Source organism: Berghia stephanieae, chromosome 2 (assembly GCF_034508935.2).
Source record: "Berghia stephanieae isolate SIO BIC M18660-M18661 chromosome 2, UCSD_Bste_1.3, whole genome shotgun sequence".
NCBI classification, from domain to species: domain Eukaryota; kingdom Metazoa; phylum Mollusca; class Gastropoda; order Nudibranchia; family Aeolidiidae; genus Berghia; species Berghia stephanieae.
Genome location: NC_088361.1, coordinates 35,468,675 through 35,486,174, shown reverse-complemented (window position 1 = coordinate 35,486,174; position 17,500 = coordinate 35,468,675). Strand labels below are relative to the sequence as shown.

The window sequence follows — 17,500 nt, the reverse complement described above, 5'->3', positions numbered from 1 at the left end:
ATATATATATATATATATATATATATATATGTGTGTGTGTGTGTGTGTGTGTGTGTATCTATATAATTCTCTCTCTCTCTCCCTCTCTCTCTCTCTCTCTCTCTCTCTCTCTCTATATATATATATATATATATATATATATATATATATATATATATATATATATATATATAGGATCTATCTATCTATCTATCTATCTATCTATCTATCTATCTATCTCTTACTCCACTTCTTTTTCTCACTTCCCATTTTCCCCCTTCTTCCCTTCACTACTGAAATTAATGGTAAGACAGAAGATTAACAAAAGAAGAAATATTATGCGAAAGACAGTGATGAAATCCTTGTACAACTCTGCAATTAAATTAAACTGGCTCTTGTTTACATTAATCTTCGATTGAAATAATGTTCTTAAACCCTTTTACAAAAAAATAAATAAAAGAAAATTAAAAGAAAGAATAGAACGAACGAATAAATAAATGAATGAATGAATGAATGAATGAATGAATGAATGAATGAAATAGCAAACACCACGTAATGTCAACGCAACCACAATAATGCAAGGAAGACCCTTGTTGACAATCTTCAATGTTTTCCCTTTCTCTTCCAAGTCTTGGTCTCGTCAGTGAATCACTACAAATCCACGAAATGAGGTAACTGGGTTATTATTATTAACAGAACACGAAATCAAAGAAATAGGAACTACGTATTAAATAATTTCATTGTCGAGAAAACAAACAGTGGATTTTCAATTTCAACGATTTCAGTGCGATAGCCCATGACCTATTTACACGCGAAAGTGGGAAGTAATTTGAGAGATTTACTCTTTAGAGAAAAAGTAGTAAGGTTACAGTTTTAATCATACTGAGTCACTGGTGTCCAGTGTCCAGTCTCCTAACAAAGTCAAATGATATTGAGTGTGGTCAGTGACAACGATCGCAAAACTGTATAGAAGGAACGAAGATGACGTGGCTAAGCTCTTTTTGTTTTTAGATAGTCTAATAGTGATTAGTTCTCACTGAATTACACCAATCAGATTGTAAACGTTAAAGGTTATACACAATTGTGTGTGTTGGTATGTTTAATATGGTTGAGGAGTTGTCGCGATATGTAGGATAAGTGGCGAGTAGGTAAGGTCAAATAGAATGAAGTAATTTTCCCCTGGGTAGAATTGTCGCCTGCTGCCTCTTTCACCCTGTTATAGATGGGTTAAGATCCTGGCAACTCGACAGATAGTAATAAAGTTGTAAGTTTATAGAAATAAGTTGTAGTCGTAGCAGTGGCACACAGATATGGGAAGATCAGGTTCACAAGATAAGTTATTAATTCCACCCTTAAAGAATAAATACTGTAAAATAAATCAATAGAATAGCCTCACTCAAAAACACGTTAACACAAAACGAACAAGATGGCTTAAGCATCTCCTTTTTAACTGAAAATGATCGGAGTTTGGTTCTTGGCGGGGACCAATTAGGTCTCTGAATTTTAGATTCTAGATTTTTACTTGCCATTTAGCAGGATCCAATCACATCCCCGATTTTTAGACTTTAGATTGTTGGCTGGTCAATTCAGATGAGATATTCACGAAGTCATAAATGCGGTAATCTTAGGTAGAATTGGATCGCTGGATAATTCTATAGTCATCATAAAACGTAGTTAAGAGGGGCAGTGTTAGGCGCGACACAGCCTTTGGATCCCAGTAATAGCAAAGGCGAAGCGGCCGATTGGCGATCCGGAAGCTCCCGGGTTCGGACCCCGCTTCAGGCCCTTTCGATTTATTTTCCTTAGGCAACATTATCAACCCCCAAATTTGCTCAATTGGACAACATGGGTGATTCCTGTTGACATCAGACATCTTGTTTGATGGATTATCTATATTGCTTCAAGGAATGCCTAAGCGACGGAATATAATGAAACCATAGCGGAGGGGCGTAAGTTAATAACAGACGCCGCCGGGCAATTCCACGAGCACTTGATGAATTTTATCGACTTGGTGGTCTGTAATTAATGCAGCGTTATAAAATTATGCAGGAGGGCTGTGAGAAAGTTATTTGTGATTTGGAATCGCTAAAGGGGTGTTGTGTTTTACTTAGACGTATAGCATCAATACCCGGCCTTGTATCTCGGGAAGTAAGGCGTTATCTATTTTATACATATTATTCGATTCGACTCCGATATGAAAGAGTACCTGACCATAGGCAGCATCCGACATTGTAAAAGTGTTAGTCCTTTAAAAAAAAACACAGAACAGGCCACGTGACGAAAAATGGTTCATATGACCAGCTGGTGGAATGGTCAAAAATTAAGAATTGCGTTGAGATTGATGAATCCATGAAAATGAGCTGTGTCCATATTTATTATCTATTTATAACGAGCTGCATACTAACGACTGGAAAAGAATGAGGCGGGAGTTAAGATAAGTCAATCGACAGATCTCCGTTTGGAACCCCACATATAGATTTTTCTCATGACTGTGGAAGTTCTGTCTCTATTACTATTACGTACCTCAAATGGGACTTAAACATATGATTGTGTGTTGAGAACCGTCTGCCTTCCTCCTTAATTCTGAGTTTTTTTAAAAAGGCCGGTATGATTGATAATGTGCTATGAGATGCGTGATAATGTGCTATGAGATGCGTGAGATGTCCTGATAATACGAACTAACTTTTATAGTTCGTATCACAATGCAAACTTGAAGTTATATGAATGAACACGGGATAAAACCCCAGAGCATGGAAAACGACATGATTTATTACACCCCTCAAGTTTAATACCAAGTATCATTAATTACTGAATTTTATCTTTATTTGAACATTTGAAAAGAAAAAAATAAGAAGAATAAGCAAGAGGGAACTAACATCGTAGAGAAACATAAACAAAAACAATACATCAAAGGATGAAGAAAACCTGTCAAGCTTTTAATTATGTTAATTATCACCGTTTTCAAAGGCCATAGAAAAAAATGAAAGTAACTACACAACATTCGAACTAAAACATTTACATCCGTATATTTTCAACTCAAATGACCAACGTGCAAACATGTGAAAGTCAGATGACTAAAGGCAACCATGGGCTAATTTTAGCATTCTTTTAAAGGAAAAAAAAGTTCACATCGGTTTGCAACACTGAGAGCATAACAATTTTGGCTATCAGACTGTAGAAAAGTTCACGTTCAGTCCATGACTATTTAAATGGGTAAATACAAAAAATCCAGGGACTAATTTTGATTGGTTGGTTTTGAAGAACCTCTTGACAACGTACAGTGCCTATAATATTACGAGAGAATGCAAGAAAAGAGGACAACTCAATAACCTGACAACAATGCTAAATTCATGCGAATCGCTGTAATCAATTAAATTTGTTCAACTTCAATTAAATAAAATGACATTCTAACACTCAAAAGAACCATTTCCCACCTCTCCCACCATGCAATATTATTCATCTTTCCATATACAATATTACTACTACCAGTTACTATTCAAAAAGCTATCCAAGTTGTTAAGATTAGATTAGCCTTACTTATAAGAGAGTTCTTCACCCCCAATGTGCCCGAGAAACTGACAATAATATGACCAACTTTGATCCTCATTATGTGACAAAATGGACTAGTTGGGGGTCAGTGTTTGACCACTTGGGAGTGGAGCCTTTACCGGACGATAAAGCGGGCTACTTAGGGTCAGACATGAGGGTGTTAAGTGTAGAAAGTCGTATGGCGCTCCAAACAAGAGGCTGTGTTGTCAAACAAAACCAGGGAGACTTCAAACTTTTGAGAGATGAAGATGGATACATTGACTAGTGGTCACATCAAGTTTGGCTGGTTGTATGGCGCAGGTGTTTGAGAGCATATCACGTGAGAGAAAAGGCGCAAGTCATTAACAGTACTATGAGCCTCATTCAAGGTTAAAGAGACGGATTATTCAAAATGGTATTACTGATAACTGAGTATTGCTGTTAGCTGGGGAGTTTTGAATATATTATTTTGTGATCAAAGCCTCAAGCTCACTCTAATAATTAAAAAAATGTATACAGTCTTCATTGGAAAACAGGTTGTGAATAATAATTAGCACAGTGTGTATACTTGTTCTACTCCCCTTCCTGCTGCTTTTCTTTTTCTTCTATAGCTTTCTACTATTTCTCCTATATCTCAACCTTTTTTCCGTGCTTCAATCTTCCAACTCCTAATGTAGTAGCCATTCCTTATTGATGTAAATGAATTGAAGCTATGCGTTTAGGTAAAATACTCAGAACATGCGCAGTCGGATATAACATACCAAGACACAAAACTATGTGTGATAAGTAATCACCAAAATGGCTGTCCAAAAACAATGATTAAGAGCTGAGTGACCTTAATTTCGTTCCTTCTATACAACCAGATTCTAAATTAATGACATGACAGGGGGATTTACATGATAAGTGTCAACTGCAAATTGAAAGTTGCAATCCAAGATAAATGGAACGCATTAAAGGACAAACAATACAGTATCTACAACCCTACAATGACGAATAGCTTATTTCTCATTTCGACAAGATAACATTTCCTTCCTATATCAAAAGACTTTATTTCTATATATTGAGATTTTATATAGCACAATATCCACTATACGTGCTCAAAGCGCTTTGCAAGCGGTCCCTGGCCAACAGCAACATATAACATGTAGAACAAGACAAGATGCCTTTTAGACAATATTACAATTTTTTGGGACTGAGACAACGTTGTTAACAGCCAGCTACTCATTTTATGCCTAAAGGAGGTGAGAGAATGTAAGTAAAGAGCTTTCTCCAAGGAATCAAGTTTTAGACCTTGAGACAAGACTAAGGGCATCTTTTTTTTAACGTGAGCTTTTATATAGCGCAATATCTACTAGATGTGCTCAAAGCGCTTTAAAAGGGGTCACCAGCCAGAAGCAACATTTAACATGCCATGACGTGTGTCAGGCGCTTTTCCAAATTATCTTTTGACAGAGACAATTCTGTTACCAATCAGGTACTCATTCTACACCTGAGTGCCATGATACAAATGCGAGTAAAGGTATTTTCTAATTATTCAATTTTGCACTTCCCAGAGCAAGACTCGCTCTTGAATAGGACTTGGTCAATCGCAAAGTACTTTCAAGCCTGCTCTAACTAAAGACTAAGTTTCTAACCTGTCGGTGAATGGACAGATGAAAAATACATAAAACGAATTTCAGGCAGATTCAAAACTGGGGTACGTGTATTATTTTGCTGTATGCGTCCAACTTTATTTAATATAAATTCATCACAACGACAGGCCAGCCAGCCAGACAGACACCATGACATGTCTCCCCCCCCCCCCCCCCCCCCCCCCCCCCCCCCCTATGTCATAATAACAATATCATAACAAGTAATACAGCAATACGTCAAGATTAATTTTATTCAAACATTACAGCTCTTATCTCAGGCGGCTCCGGGCTCTGCAGGTCGCGTAGATGAGGCTATCAAATCCTTCCATACACACACATTAGCGTCTCTTATCGTCGGGTTGCTATCTGAACGTGTCAAAGACAACAACAGACAACGACTGTGGACCGTAGCAACCCTCGACATCCCTCGACATCTTCACGAGTCATACCAAACAAGGAGCTGAGATAAATAGGGTCGTTAAATTTAAATGATGATGTCCGACTTGGGTCTCCTCTTCTTCGTATTATTCACATCAAGTTCTGTTTAGCTTTTTTAAAGCGCTTTGATGACACCAATATCTATGCGCCTAACAAAAGACACCAATAGCTATGCGCCTAACAAAAGCTTTGGGTCGTGGATGAGAACAAAATGAAAATAAAAACTTCGTAAGAAAACTATCTGGCTAAAACACTTCTTCATCCATCAATAATATCAATATCATTGTGAGTAATTTGGAAAGACGACAGCAAAATCTGCTCTCGATCTTTGATGTGTAGGATATTTCTTTCCTTTTTTTTTTAACTGTCATATTGTTCATTTATTTTGTTCAATACTGCTTTTACTTTCTGCAGCATTCCGTGCATTTTTCCAACAAAAACAAAACAAAACAAAACAAGAGAAAAAGGAAGGAAAATACAAAATCAAGTAAGCGGTCTTAATGTTCCATGTCAGGTATCCTTGTAATAATCAAGGCAACCTGACACAAGAGTAATGAATGGAGAAAATAAAAACGACATTCCTGAAGACTCATAAAAACAGAATATAAGAGTAGAGTGTAGTGCATGTCTTGGACAAGGCTGCAGCATGTGAAAAACAATAAAATTATTCCTTAAGCTCTGATGTATGAGAAGAATGCTACTTTGTGGAATGAATTCCGATGCCATGTGTAAAATGAAAGTGAATTTTAAATCAAAACAGGTGCGCAAAAGATTCGGAGACATCGCATAAATATAATATTCATGATAAGCAGATTTTTCCAGTTCGTGGTTTTAACTTGGTCAACACATGTTTATAATGCGGAATAACCCACCCTGCTCTTAAAGCCGATCATATCTAGAATAGCACACTGCAGCTTCGGGCATGTATGAATATTTTCTAATCCCTCTGCCCATTCAACAGTGATTGGATAGCTGGGTCTGTTAGATCTGGCGGAAAGTACTTTGCGATAGACAAGCGTCCTATTTAAATGGTAGCAAGTTATTGTTATTGTCAGTTTCACGCTATAGAAACCGGGATAAACTCCAGCTCCACGGGCCAGATGGCTCTGAAGGACTACTTAGAGAAGGTTGTCCGATGAAGGGTCTTTAAATTGAGACTGATGATATGCTAGCTCGAATTATGGTCATCATACCAAAAACCGGTTTGATGTGAACATACTGTAAAAATGCCGTCATCCCATGATTAGTTGAAACAAATGATTACCTATTCACTAGATTTAAACCTTTTTTTTTTCATTCTACATCGCCACCAAAGTTTTTCAAGGACATAGTTTTATTAATTTTCCGCCAAAAAATTGTTTGAATCTCCTATGAATCATTTGTTTAGAATATAAATATATCTCACTGCATTCATTAATATCTGCATTGCTACACATCATCTTAAAAGTGAAAATTTTTCGTTTCATCTGTAATATTTTCAAGGGGAGAAATCTAATAGGTGGTCCCTGAAAGCTTAGGGTAGGGAAAAGGGACAAGTATCTATCAATCATGAGGGGGGGGGGGGGGGGTAGTCGAGGTATTTTTGACCTTCCTGTCCATCCATCTGTAATATCTGGTAAAAAGCACGATACACTAGCGTCTTATCCAAATGAGAGCAAGCTGATGCTTCGGTCGTTAAATGCTACATAAAGAAACCGCGATAAACGGCAGCTCCATGTGCCTTATGGTTCTTTGGGGCCACACAATATTTAACGATATCTGTGCCATGCGTGCCTCCGACGAGTGCCATTATATTAAGGCATTTATTTTTACGCTCCTTCAGATCTATCAGGTCCGTAGAAAATGAATATTTTGTTTGTTTGTTTGTTTTTTTTTGTTGTTTGTTTGTTTTTTGTTTGTTTTTTTTTTTTTGGGGGGGGGGGGGTTGTTTGTTTTGTTTGGGTTTTTTTTTTTTTTTTTTTTTTTTGTTTTAAAGGTTTTACGGCGAATGCAACATATTAAGGTCATATCAGCCAGTACAAAAGAAGAAAATGGGATGGTAAAAAGTTCTAGAATAACAATTAGAGCACCCAAGAAAAGGTAAGACAAGGGGGAATAGGTTCATATAAGAAACAGATGTAGATTCCAAAACCAAACCTTCGGTGTACTTATTTTAAGATCATCTAAAAGTCTCATCTAGACACAAGTACAGGTCCCCAATAAGAGGAATACACTCAAATGTTTACAAATCATATATTACATGTAAACCAAAAATAATACAGTACATAACAGAGAGGTGATTTACAAGACAAAAAATATCATCTCCCAATACTCCAACTATACATTTGACTGTTTCCCTCCCAGTCAGGGTATCCAGCCAGGGCCAGGACAAAACCAAATAATCTCATCCCAAGACAAAGACAGAAAACAGGGGGGATAGAAGACGCAGCAAATACCTCCCTATCCACTATGGGAGGTCGGGAACCCCAACCAGAATGAATATTTTTTTTAAAAATATGCTCCTTATTGTCATAACAATGCAAGCATAGTTATACATTGGTAATAGCATTTATTTATTTCTTTTTGTCTTGTTGGGTTCACATCTTTAAAAAGGTATAGTGGTTTGTAAGTATCAACATATGTCCAAATAAAGCAATGTTGGAGATTATCAATAAAAACTGGATGGGAGGCTATTAGTCTAATAACATCACTACAGTTCGTATTTATTGTATTTTGCTATTTAGCTTAGATTACTTTTCAATTGAAAAGGGACTGACATGTAAATTTTTTTTGTCAGAGAGCCCTTTACACAAGAAAGCATGCTCTCCTTCTTAGCCGCCAACTCGTCACACACACAAATACACACACAAAACTCTCTCTCTCTCTCTCTCTCTCTCTCTCTCTCTCTCTCTCTCTCTCTCTCTCTCTCTCTCTCTCTCTCTCTCTCTCTCTCTCTCTCTCTCTCTCTATCTATCTATCTCTCACTCTGACACACACACACACACACACACACACACACACACACACACACACACCTTGTAATCGGTTATTTTCTTACACTCTTCTCTTCATACTTTAACCTCATTCCATGTTGCAATTGGTTGTCGGTTCAAAGGCAATTCAAAGGCCAAGATTAACAACCCTTAAAAATGAGTGCATAACTCGGTTGCACGATAAAACCATGTATTGTAACTCATACATAACAGTGAAACGCTTCGAGACAAATAAAACCCATTACCAAACATTTCCCACATGACACTAGTATTTTCATGACAGCAGCAAGATCAAATCTATGCATTTAGATAAAATACTCACAATATCCATCAGCTATATAAAACATACCAACACACAAAATCATGTGCAACCTTTAACGTTTATAGTTTGATTGACAGAATTTTGTGAGAACTTATCAGCCATCATCAGGCTGCATAAAAATAATAACAAAGAGCTGAGTGACGCCAACTTCGTTCCCACTATATCAAGCAGACTATAAACGTTCAAGGTTACACATAGTTTTGTGTGTTGGTACTTTATATCCGCTGGCGGATGTTGTGATTTTTTAGCTAAATGCATAGCATCAATAGAGCAATAGCAATTAGTTGATATTTCATAAAACCTCCACACTCGGACACCGAGAAAGTAATATCTTATCATAAATAAGGGTTGAGTAGATAATTTGACCTTTGAATACAATGTAAGGCTGAAAAAAAAAAAGAAAAATTTCGCTGCAAATCTCAATCTAAATTATAAATAAAGATAATATCTAAATATGCAGTATGAAATATGAATCACATATTAGCAAAGTACAAATTATATATATCATATATTTGATGCCAATATAAAAATGTTATGTCAGTTACCAATATTATGCAGATCATTTATCACAATCATAATATATGATAGATATATAAGAAACGTTTGAAACTCATATAACGGTAGGTAAATTAATAATAAAGCAATATAATATCCTATATCACTCATCATAATGATAAATCACAGAAAAAAGTTATCTGCCAATGGCATTCTTGAAGCTATTTAAGGTTCCAATATTTTTTGTGTCATCCTTTAGATATTTTTTGATTTTTTTAAAAATTTGATACCAATATCTGACTGTTTGAAATATAAATGAATTACTTCTTATTTTAGAACAGCAGCCCTTAATAAAAATCCTATATTGAGATTCTCTTGTTGATTTTACATCTAAGAATTGGAAAAAAATCATAGTGATCAATATTATATTTCTTAAGCATCAGTTTGAATAAATTAATGAGATATCTTCTTAATAAAAGGAAGAGCTGTTACGCTTTACAGTAACTGCATTTTAAGCATGAAATAAAAATTGATAATAAGGGCAATAGTCAAAAAGATAAGAAGAAAAGAAATATGGAAGGAAAAATGGAGTCAGCTTGACTAGGAATCAAACCACAGCCCTCTTTCTACCCAAACAAATGTGGTTACCATTACACTAGGTGGCTTCCAATGCCTTGATGCAGGTTTCGTCCATTGACTTTGAAGTGAAAAATTTGTTCATTCCCATGCATTTTAAACAACAAATCAATAAATGAAACAAGTATACTTGGACAAAAATGCTAAAAGATATCGGAAGCAGGCTAATACGATGGAAAGTACTATTGCCCATGAAGGAAGTGTATATCTTAATTCCTAATTGAGGCCATTATTTCATTTTATTATTTAGATTATTCTTTTCTGAGAGTTTTCTCCCTGAGCAGATTTACTGATTTTCTTTCTACCACGGTCTAAACACATATAACCTCACATGCAGTATTTCAAATTATTAACAATAATTGGCAGATAAATAGATTAATATCCATGAAAAATGCTTTGGAAACTCCCAGGTTTGAGAGTTTTTGCCAAGATGAGGCTCATTTATATCGATCAAAATTTGAAGGACACGTTTTCTGGCCAAATTTTATCCAGGCACAGCAGCTGACTGGTTAAATAACAGCAATAGTATGAGCGCTGAGAGCAAAAGATATAACAATGAACTGCTAGAATATGACAGGAACATTGAGACAAGGAATGTGTGCAGGCAAGTGAAAACCACACCAATAAAGGGTAGAGTACAAAGGGGAACTGAAAATTTTAACTCGACTCAGGTGTAAATCAATACTTGGCTCCAGGCATAATGGTAAAAGTGCTAAAAAGTGACCAATCATTTCAAAAAGGTATTATGTCGGATAGATCAGACCCAAAAAGTGAATTTAGAAGTAAAACAATGTAAATTGCAAACTTGGAAGTTTTGTCCTATGATTGAAAAAGTATTCATTCTCCACCACAACCAAGAGAAATAAACCCAGAATTTCACATTTGTGGCTATATATTCATTTTCCAACTCCAAGCTCATTCTGACATAATACCGTTTTGAGGGTGCATCACATATAAAATAGGACACCAAATAAACCATTTATTAATGGTCGACGGATCAAACCTCTGAAGTCTACATTCAAGCTTTGCGCACCATGTTCTATTTAATTTTGGGCGGATCAGACCAACGATGAACACGGTGCGCAAAGCTCATATGTAGACTTCAGAGTTTTGATCCACCGCTCGTGAAAATCAGGACTTCAGAGGTTTGATCCGCCGACCATCGTTATACAGTATGATCAAAATTTGGTTCCATATTCTGGGTAAAGCATTGAACGTGGAATAATGCATCAAAAAAAGCTATATTAAATGTTCAATGTTGAGGTCTTTGAGGTGGTGGGTAAAGAGCAGAGCATCCTTACTTGTGTAAGGGCTGTGTGATAAAATAATAAAACACAAGATTTCAGTCCAGTTGAGTTGAGAAGGCATAAAGAACCAAATCTAAACAGCAAAACGTAAGAATACAATAAATACAAGCTTGTGATATTATGGTAAATATGAAACCAAGATAAAATGCCAGATTGCCACAACAGCATCAACATTTTTCGAGACAGAAACATATTATGCCAAACACTAAAAACGAGGCTTTTGCAATGATAAATTGAACCTTATTGACATACCATGTAAATCATTGACACTTAGCAGGCTGATGATAAGAAGAATGAAAGTGGCTTAGTGGTTCCTATATAATGATAATATTGGATGAGCGGATGAGGTGGGGGGGGGGGGAGGATTTGAGGTCAAATAAAACCTTACCTGCTAGAGTGTAGTCCATGTCAAAGCCAATGAACTTAACCCTTTCCATCATCAAGCTGCGGTTGACAAACACCCTGCAAAATTTTTGTTTAAAAATGCAATAGGTTAAATATTCTGCAATTCAATATCAGAAATTACTGTCGTCAAAGTAAATCTTTTTAGATAAAAATCTCTGTGACAGTCAAAGCTGAGAGAAAAATAGAAGACAAATTCTGCCGGCTTCAATTAGGGATCCAACAGCAGACCTCTTGTCTATCTGTCAGATATGATGCATTCTAGGTTACCCAATATGTATGATAGCTAAGGTTCCACGATCTTAAAATAAATAGGCCAAATACACCATGATATCATATCTTTATCTTCGTCCTTTCATGTCTAATGTTTGTTTGTGGCTATGTGGTCTAGTGGTACGACAAAAACATAGACAAAGTTCAAAGTTTTAAAGTTTATTTAATCTTAGGCATTCGCCAATAATTCATTCAATTTGATGACAAATACAGGAAAGTGAGAAAAAAATGGTAAATGAAACCAAAAAATAAAATGATACCATTAATAACCACAAAAATACAACAACGGTAATACCACCAATAATAATAATAATAATAATAATAATAATAATAATAATAATAGTAAAAATAACAGAAGCACAACAGCAATAATATCTAGTAATGTTTCTGTAAATGAGGACCACGCTTATTTTTTGGATTTTTGCGAATGTTGCCGTCATTTATCCAGGGCAATAGAAACGAACCTAGAAGTTACAGACATTTTAGTTTAACGTATTGTTAGGTAGAATTACAGACTTAATTCTCAAAGACAAAATAATGAATCTTTTAGAATATCACAAACATTTAAGTAATTTTCTGTTCTGATATAGAGCAAAACACCCTTGTGTACTTCAATTATTCCATGTCAAGGGTTGTTTTCTATGTTTTTAAGAATTTTACGGCGTTTGCGATACATTTAGGTCATTTCAGGGAATTGAAAAAAACAGAAAATGTATTAGGTAGTGTAAAAGTATACTTTTGTCAAAGGCACCTGCGAATAAATAAGACAAAGGTAAATGTTTCAACTAGGGAACAGATTTCTATTCCCAGAGCACCCCTCAGGGAAATTAGTTTGAGATTGTTTAGAAGTCAAAGACACAATCAAAAGATCCTAACAAGTGGAATACAATCAAATTTTTACAAATCATGATATTCAAAACAGCAACAACCAAAAGAAATTAGTATTACAATTCATTACCGAGAGATAATTTTACAAGGGAAGACAGAAAACATTAATAATAAAAATTTACTGCTAAAACTAATACTATACATCTGACTGTTTCCCCGTAGCCAGGGACTCCGACCAGTGTCAGGACAAAGCAATTAATTAATCTCATTCCGAGACAGAGATAAAAGGTCATTCGGACAACATATAAGTGGACACAAAACACAGCAAGTGATCTCCTGTCCACTATTTTTCTAGCATGATTGGTGATGGCCAATGTATTAATATTATATTTTGACTCACTTCATGAGAGGCTTCTCACAAATTGAAATTCTTTTTTGGATATCGATGTGCATGTCAAAAGTTCTAGGACTAAAGGTACTTGCACATTGGGACTCATATACAATGATTTTATTTTTTTGGACAAAAGCATGTCTTTTGGTATCATAAGACATATTCCTATAACTTGGTTAGGCCAAATAAGAAAAAAAAAGTCGTCATTTGGTGGACCTGAACGGCCTGTAGTTAATCCCAGTCCATGTTACATTCATAGGACACTAACAATTTTGTTTGCTACCTTTTGGAACCATGCTGGTCTATCATAAAGTATTCTCTGACAGATTTAATTGATCCAGATAGAAAATTACAGTTGGATGGACAAAGGAATCATTATTCTCTCTCACAACCTCACTAAAATGCCATATTACTCGATGAAAAAACGTAACGAAAAAAAAAAAATTTAATTAAATAATATGAATATGACCTCTAAATTTTGAAGTTAAAAAATATGATAACTTCTAAAAAATAAATTTTTTAAATGGTCTGAAACAAAAACTTTACCTTTTTTGAGGATCTCTTTTTCTCATAGGTGGCATAATTTGCGGTCCCCCAGCGATAAAGTCCATGTTAAGAATGTATCCCTCTTCTTCTGCAAATAGAAAAAAATACAGGGATCAGGTCTGACTTCTCACTTGCAGCCAACTAAAATGTTGCAGTCTAAGCATCACTTTGTGGTCAATGATACCAAAACGAATGCAATTAGGTTTTGTCCCTAATACCCACTGAAGCAGAATTGCCACTGTTACACATACACAGATTCTGTCCTCGATTCTGCTTGCAGCCATCCTGTGTCTTCTTTGGTTGGAATATAACCTGGGGCGCTTGTTCAACAGCTCAGAGGAAAGTTTTTAGGGTTTTTGCAGTTTGTGACAATTTTAGGTCAATTCAGCACCAGTAAAAATAAAGGAAGATGACAGAAGAGCCAAAAACTCAGATATTTAGATACCAAGCTATCAAGCACCAAAGAAAAGAAAAAGAAAACGAGGATGATTTCAAAAATATCAGAAGTAGAAATGAGAGCACTATGTCCTTTTAGCTAGTATGAAACCATCTAAAAGTTAACCACTGCAACTGCTACATTACAGGATATCTGTCCAGAGAATAACCCTAAAATAGTTATAAAATAAATATCAAATTGAAAATCTAACACGGAAATAACATATAATAGAGAGATGATTTACAAGGATAAACAATGTCATCTCTCACATCTTACTGTTTCCCTTCAAGTAAACAACTCCAAGTAAAACTGAGGTGAAACCAAACAGTCTATTTCCAGAACAAAGGAACAAATCCAGGTAGAAAGGACAAATGATATACAGGGATTATAGCGGTAACAATGAATTTTCAATCATTCAGTAATGATAAAGATGGTTTGCACATATTCTGGTATTTGAAAACATAAATCTATCTTCATTTTCCTTTGAAGCCATTGATGACGCAGCCAAATTATTAGATAGAATCAGACTGTATTGGATGGAAAGCAATGTGAAAAAGAGATAGCGTTTAGGAACCCATTTGGCACAATTCATTTTTTTTTTCTTGCAGGCTTTTCAATGGCGTTGTTCGTTTGGTGGTCTCAAAAAGGTTCGAGCTTTAAATTTTCATTAGCCAAGTCGTCACTGTCTGTTTTGAACATAGGTGTTAAGCAGAGGTATCTTCATTCGCTATGCAAATCTGTCAGATCTGGGTTTCTTAACATCTCGTTTATCCAGCCAGGTGTTCTGTTGGCATGGTCCCCTATTATAAATTTGACTCCCTTACAATTGGACATGATCCAGCTTGTCTATGTCTCCATTCTGGTACGACTGCACCATATTCAAAGAGTGGTCTCACAAGAGAAAGATAAACGTTTGAGAGAACATGGTAGCTAATTAGAAGTCATATCAATATATATCAAACTACATAGCATAACACAGGTGAATAAACTCTCTGGAGAGTAGGAGTGCATTCCAGACCTAAAATAAACCCCTTTGACAAAATAGTCAAAGTCGCGTAATCCGAATAGCACCAATACACATAAATAATTCTAATTTAATAATATTTTGATTAAATGATAATTGAATTATTCCGGTATTTTGGGACGCTGCTTTATCAGAAAAGTAATCCCTTGCCAAGAAAACCATTTTGACTCCCCTCCCACATCTGGGAATCCCCCCCCCCCCCCCCCCCCCCCCCACACACACACACATACCCCTGTTGCCAAATTAGCAAGGATACTATATTACAGAAAATATTGAGTCCGGTTTTTAAAAAAAAACTAACTCTATGGCCTAAATAGTTTATCATTCATTGAGGATGCTTTTTTTTTCTTTGGGGTCTCGGTCTAGGCTAGATGTAGTTAGAGCACGATTAGGCCCACCAATTCTCTGAGCTCCATCTTGAATTAAAGAAAAGTAATCTTGTATGTCTTAAATTGAAAAGTGATAGCGTTAATCCTCGGGGTAGGTTGGCTTTATACTATTCTCCACTAACTTCCGCAAACGGCAATGGGATGAGCTACCGGTCTGCTTTCTAACTTTCGGCTTCGGGTTAAAATATCACTCTCATGTTTTAATTTTAAGGAATGGAATTGTATGAACACGGAGAGTCAGAGATCGTAAATCAAAAATTGATTTTTGTGCAGTTTCTTTTGAGAGCTACTGCCCACTTTAAACCATGCAGAGTTAGGCTCAGACTTGCTTTCACTTGGGACTTGGGGCTTGGGGCTGGGCTTCGTCGTCTGCAATGAGCAGCAAGCAGCAATGTTGTTAGCAACTATCGCACACTATACTAATTATCTTATTGCAATGTGTATAGAATAAGTGCATTTGACATTCTATTGTTATGATTAGATTCTTTTTTTATATAAAAAACCTTCAGTGAAATTTTATTAAATGCAAACCTTATAAAAATTTTGATTTAAATATTTTCCGTACTACAATCAGGTTCGCTGCTGAATGTAAACAATGACTTATTTTTACTTGGAGTTACTTCCCCTATACGCGGAACAGGGAACTTAGGTGAAGGATTTTCACTTGACCTTGCTCGACGGCGCCGAATATGTCTCGTTGCGCCCAAAACACCACTGAATCGTTTATTGATAATCCTTTATCGTTAAGAATAGTCATAAAAATAAGGTTCTCGAATCACGGGGGGTTTTTTTAGAGAATATTTGTAGAGGGTCCGAATTTAATAATTATAGAATAGGCTCCCGTGCTAATCTAGTAATAAAATAATATGTTACCATGTATTACATCTTCCTTTTGTTTTACAAATTAAATACATAGATCTATTTTCTAAAATTCTCTGAGGGTTTTCCATGTTTTTATTTATATGTTTGACACGACATGCACTTGTGTGCATACCCAGGGCACCTTCGAGCACACTAAGTAGCCCAATCGTTAACATTTTCCCCGCGACATTCATTACACATCGACCCAACTTCTGAACTTTTTTGTTTAAAATGGATTTTTTTTTCTTACACAAGACGTACAGAAGTTTATTTTAAAAAATCATCTGAACAACTATTTTTACAGACTGATATACAAGTAACTTGCAAACCTTTTTTTTTTTTTTTTAATTTCAGCCTACTTATCATCCGTTAATCCAAATTAATACTTTTAAAAATCTGCTCGGTCGTAATAATAAGTTCTAAATTGACCAAGATCCGAACAAGTGTGTATGAAAGATGCCAGACAAAGCAAGAAAGAAAAATACAAGAAAAAAAAAACATCCCAAAAAATCAGTCTACCTCGACTGTGTTTGAACCTCAGACCTTCTGATTACCGCGATGCTATTTCGTAATTTGCCTATTGTCTACAATATCTCTAGCGAAACCAACACTTATTGTTGACCGAACTTCAGCCCCCCCCCCCCCCCCCCACCCCCCTCCCACATTGCGCCCATCTCCACGATTGCCTCTAACAAGGATAGGAGCCTAAAAGTAATATTTAGATATATTTGGCTCATGAAGCCGGACTCGTATCTGTACAGTTAAACCCACAAATAGCAATCGATTGTTACCATGGCGTACTAAAAGAGTAGTATAGTAGGGCTATGATTGCTACCCTTTGGATAGGACGCTAGTCTATCGCAAAGTACTTTTTTTTTTTTTGCTAGATCTAACACACCCACTTACCCAATCACTGTTGGGTGGCCTTGGGGAACAGAAAAAAGGAACATCTAGGCTGCATCCGGGATCGATCTCGGATCCTCGGCGTGAGAAGCGAGCTGTTTTAGACCCCCTTAGGAGCTTTATTTTTGTAGGAAAAATC

The 17,500-nt window shown here is 36.0% G+C and overlaps 1 protein-coding gene across 3 annotated transcripts in view; it reads right to left on the bottom strand.

Annotated features, from left to right (window-relative positions):
- Positions 1 to 16,218, bottom strand: part of LOC144964792 (cytosolic purine 5'-nucleotidase-like) — a 164,197-nt gene extending 147,979 nt beyond the window's left edge. For 2 of the 3 annotated variants that reach the window (XM_078899418.1, XM_078899421.1), the window contains exons 1-3: positions 16,129 to 16,218; positions 13,749 to 13,836; positions 11,697 to 11,770 (exon numbers count right to left, since the gene is read on the bottom strand). In XM_078899418.1, coding sequence (XP_078755544.1) covers positions 11,697 to 11,770; positions 13,749 to 13,813 — 139 coding nt within the window. In that variant the 5' untranslated portion in view covers positions 13,814 to 13,836; positions 16,129 to 16,218. The remainder of the gene's footprint in view (positions 1 to 11,696; positions 11,771 to 13,748; positions 13,837 to 16,128) is intronic. The other variant, XM_078899419.1, reaches the window with a different exon arrangement.
- Between the last annotated feature and the right edge of the window lie 1,282 nt (positions 16,219 to 17,500).